This window comes from Gymnoscopelus braueri, assembly GCF_963280865.1.
Source record: "Gymnoscopelus braueri genome assembly, chromosome: 12".
NCBI classification, from domain to species: Eukaryota; Metazoa; Chordata; class Actinopteri; order Myctophiformes; family Myctophidae; genus Gymnoscopelus; species Gymnoscopelus braueri.
Window position 1 is genome coordinate 525125 of NC_137614.1, and position 3481 is coordinate 528605.

At 40.3% G+C, this 3481-nt stretch overlaps 1 protein-coding gene across 1 annotated transcript; it reads right to left on the reverse strand.

Annotated features, from left to right (window-relative positions):
- Positions 1-310: 310 nt before the first annotated feature.
- Positions 311-3047, reverse strand: LOC308097112 (P2X purinoceptor 7-like). The gene is made up of 4 exons (XM_080444708.1): positions 2835-3047; positions 2193-2262; positions 1941-2095; positions 311-738 (listed from the first exon to the last, which is right to left on the reverse strand). The coding sequence occupies exons 1-4, from the start codon at positions 2951-2953 to the stop codon at positions 579-581; spliced, it is 504 nt and encodes a 167-aa protein (XP_080300834.1). The 5' UTR covers positions 2954-3047; the 3' UTR covers positions 311-578.
- Between the last annotated feature and the right edge of the window lie 434 nt (positions 3048-3481).

The window sequence follows — 3481 nt, forward strand, 5'->3', positions numbered from 1 at the left end:
GTTTTTTTCATTTCCTGAAATATACATTTTGGACATAGTTGGCTTCTGCCCGACAGCAGAGATATTCTGCCTGCTTCTGTGCTCCGGAGCCTTCCTTCCTGCCTCAGTCCATCACTGCTATAGCGCCTCCATTACAAAAGGGTGTGTGCAAAAATGTCATCACTAAAAAAATGATTGTAAGCTGTCCAACACTTCTATGAAATATATTATAGTTGTATGGAATGACAGAATAACTGTGTACATAACAAACGTCCAGAACATTGTAATGAAAATATTGTTTATTTAACCCATTAAAACTGGGAAAGCATCTGTCATTTTATACTTTAGCTATATATAGCAACATAAGTTTTCTCAGAAAACTTTTAGAACAGTGGTTGTCAAAAATAGATCTACAAGCTCACAGCGTGTCACTTAGAGCCAAGCTGCGAGCTTGTACATCTGCTATTTTTGAATATCTTTGAACATTTTTTCATAAATATTCTCCTCTGAGGGTCCCTGGCACAAAACATTTTCAAATGGGGGATCCGCGGCCAAATACATATCATTTTGGGGTCCTTGTAGCCTCAGGTCTTAATGGATTAAATGGCAGGCCTAAATCCAGAGTATTCCGAATCTTCATCAGGGTATTCTTCGTGTATCCGTAGCACAATACAGGAAGGCAACATTCTCCGGTCCTTCGGTCTCAGGCGTCCCCAGACCCAGGACACAAAAGATCTGTAGGCCAGGTAGCGAGCACGCCTGTAATGACAAAATAACACAATGAATGCAATGAAATGTGACCTTTTGTGCTGTTTTCTCTCCCTGCCTGAGGGTGGTGCTATTAACCCTGTTTGGTGATTGAACTGGAGAGTCATGGCGCCAACTTCAAAGTGAACATCTGCTAATGCCAGTTTCACCTCTCTTCTTCCTGGTTGTCAATCAGACTGTTGTCCTGCCATTTGATCACCAACTTTAGTGTTAATTTACTAGTCTCTGTTGTTCTTGAGTATATCTTCTGTCACCTATACTGTACTGGTTGCAGGACCACCATCCTCATGGTATCTGCCTCTTGTGCCCCTGCATCAATGATTGCGTTGCTGTGCTCCCCCACAATCGCACAAGTATCCATTCAGTTTAGTCAGTGTAGACTAACTTCATTTTGGCATACAGTCATTCACACTATTAACTCCTTTATGTGCAAGGTAACCATTTATTTCCTATCTGCTTACACAATCACATGGAAAAGTATGGAATTTGATTTGATTAATTTCCAGGTTTGGATAAGCATGGGAAAAAAAGAAAATTTGGAATTTCTAAGGATAGTTTGATTATAGAGTTTGTTTTTCATGGTGTTTGGAGCAGGCAACCAATATGTTTACCACTGTGTGAGAGCAGGCCAGAGTGAGCTTGCCTTGATGTCGCCAAAAGCATGGCGTTTGACTGAGCGCACACTCCTATGTAGAGCTGCTTCTATGCCAGTGACTTATAACACCTAATGAATGTGTAAGAAAATACTGCAATATCTTTGAATTGCATATGCACTATATATACTGGTCAGACACGTACACATTTGTACAGAGATAAACACTTTTATAAACGATTTTATAATCTTCATTGGTGTCCCAGAGATAACAATTGAATCAAATGGTGGTCTGTGGCCTAATGCATATACAAATGGAGGTCCTTGAAATAACAAAGGGGTATATGGAATGGTCAATGCAATGCAATATAAAGCAGGACTGGACAGCATTTTCATTGAATGTCTATGACCATACAGCTAATCCTTGAGTGATACTGTAACATTGTGAATCCTTCCATAGTTTCTTTTAATAGTGATTATATATAATATAATATGTGGTTCTTGTCCAAAATCTTACCAGTTTTTGAAGGGCATGTGTGCCATTTGATAAACAAATGCAATTTATGTACATTCCAAATAAAGAAATATTGGTCTAACTTACTGAAATCTCTCCTTCTGCGGCAGTGGGCCATGGTCTGCCTCGTAAATGTTGAGGGCATTCTGCAGGGAGTATGGGTTCAGGCAGACAGGCTCAATTCCTGGATGGAGAGTCATGCACTCCAGCTCTTCTGGCTCTTCACTTAATTTATTCAGAACCTGTTGGGAGTATGTACAGTATAAGGTGTTTTAGTACTTTACTAGTTGTGAATTTTCACAGTGATGATCATTGTGGAAGATGTTTTTCTTTACATACCACATTAATAGCTTTGCAGCAGATATTGTGTTCCACATTAGGCATTGGCCTGCATTTTCCACAGGTGCACCTGTATGATTACAATTCACAGTGTGACATGTATAATTTACAATGTAGGCATTTAGCAGACGCTCTTATCCAGAGTGACTTACAATAAGCAAGGTAATCACATACTGTACATAGAAAGCAGAGAGACAGTGTAGTGCCTAAAGAAACTAGTATCCCATGTAAATCAATAACATAGCATCAGTCAATATGCTGTACATTGAAAACTATAGGATAACAGGTTAAAAGAAATATATATAGGATAACAGGTAAAAAAATAATAATCTGTCAACATGCAATCTAAGTCACAGTGTTACTAAATATGTTGTCAACCATTGGAATATTAATTATATGAAGTCATACAGTAAGGTTATCTGAACAGCTCAGAGCACAACGTTTTGTTACAATGTTTTCTGCTAGGCAACAAAACTAAAAACATGATGGCTGCCAGCTTGATCAGTGATTTATACTGGCAAAACAAAACTGGTAAAATTACAAAATGTTTTTGTTCTATGCTATTTATCAATAGCCTAGGTATGCTACTCAGTAGTACAGTTTATAACTTGTAATAATGGTATAGGGAAAAATATAACCCACCATTCTCCTAGAGAACGAGGTTGAATTTGAGGTTGCTCAATCTCATCTGGTTCCTCGGGTTCAGGAGGCTCAAACATGTATGGCTGTACATTTCCAATGAAACTATTTGAGGCAGCCATTCTTCAGTGATTTGAATCAGACCGGGCGAGTCAACACAGTACATCAGCCAGCTGCAACGCTTGTCTTCCGTGTGGGCGTGGCACACACACACACACACACACACACACACACACACACACACACACACACACACACACACACACACACACACACAATTAATTCAACACACACACACACACACACACAATTAATTCAACACACACACACACACACACGGACGCGCATCAAACTCAAGCGGACACACGCACACGCACACGCACACGCACGCACACAGACACACACACACACACACACACAGACGAGAGACTCAGTGGAGGAAAGCTTGGTGACGCGACGTTAGGACGAAACCCTCTTTGGACGGAGGCGGAGCTGAGGCGAGAGATACTTCCTTGAGTGGGTGTGGCTTCAGCTACTGTGCTGGACACGCCCCTACAGTCCGAAGCAGATCGGCCAGAAAAATATTGCATTGTATTTCATCCATTTTGAAACATGCGTTTCTAAACTTGGCGATTTTTTTCACCATTCAA